Below are 1015 nucleotides of genomic sequence, written 5' to 3' on the forward strand. Positions count from 1 at the left end.
AAAATAATCCTTTATTTTTTATAATATAGGTTTAAAAAGCAATATTATTAATAAATTATTTAACTCAAAACTTTTATTAATAAATAAATGAATAAATCCCATTTCAAAATTTTTATTTTCCTCTCTAAGTTTTTAAAAAATAAAAAATATTTGCAAATAAATTAAAAAAAAATAATTTAAAAATTTAGAAATAAACATTTTTTTAATTAAAATTTTAACATAAAACTAATTTAATTTTATAATTAACAAGATAATCTCAAATAACTCTTTGATTTCCTCAGAAAATAATAAGTTCCACCTCCCAAAGAGATGAAGGAAATAATAGCCATTTAAATGATAGAAGGGTTGAATAACCTTCATGTCAAAAATATTATGCACAGGGATATTAAACCTTAAAATTTCCTTGTTTGCGCCTCTAAGGAATATGGTTTCTCAATCAAACTTTGTATATAATTATTTTTATATTATTTAATATTTAATAAATATTTTTTAAATTCAGGTGATCTTGGCTTTGCATCAGCTGTGTCTAAATCAAAAAGCTTCATGTCTAAGGTTAAAAAATTAATTATTATTTTAATTGGTTTCAATATTTTTTTAATTTTCAGAAAGGAACTGATGCATATTTTGCTCCAGAAGTGGAAGCAGGACAATCTAGAATTCAGGTTTTTAATAATAGTGTTATATTATTTTTTAAAGTTTATTTACATTAAATAGTCAGATCTCTTTTCACTAGGACTCATTTTATTAGAGCTTGATAATCTCAAGACTCTAAATGAGAATTGGATAGATACCAACATAAAATATTATCTATTCAAAGGAGAAGAAATACCTAAAGAAAAGTATTAGATAGATAAGAATTCTAATATATACAAAATAGCTAAAATATGCTTAAAACCTTGGTATTTAGATAGGACTACAGCAGGAGAATTACTATCTTAGCTCATCGAAATGCATGGTTAACCATTGAAATTTGTATTGACTTCAATGATACTAGAGGTAATATATTATTTCAAAA

The 1015-nt window shown here is 22.8% G+C and overlaps 1 protein-coding gene across 1 annotated transcript in view; it reads left to right on the forward strand. All coding sequences in view use genetic code 6, as the record gives it.

Moving 5' to 3' along the window:
- Window positions 1-309: 309 nt before the first annotated feature.
- TTHERM_01685280 (kinase domain protein) overlaps window positions 310-1015 on the forward strand; it is a gene marked incomplete at both ends in the record, with an annotated part of 4736 nt that continues 4030 nt past the window's right edge. The window contains 4 exons of the mRNA XM_001025420.4: window positions 310-445; window positions 500-552; window positions 606-662; window positions 715-1015. The exon at window positions 715-1015 is cut by the window's right edge and continues 156 nt beyond it. Coding sequence (XP_001025420.4) covers window positions 310-445; window positions 500-552; window positions 606-662; window positions 715-1015 — 547 coding nt within the window. The remainder of the gene's footprint in view (window positions 446-499; window positions 553-605; window positions 663-714) is intronic.

The sequence above is a fragment of the Tetrahymena thermophila genome (assembly GCF_000189635.1).
Source record: "Tetrahymena thermophila SB210 genomic scaffold scf_8254266, whole genome shotgun sequence".
Lineage (NCBI taxonomy): Eukaryota > Ciliophora > Oligohymenophorea > Hymenostomatida > Tetrahymenidae > Tetrahymena > Tetrahymena thermophila.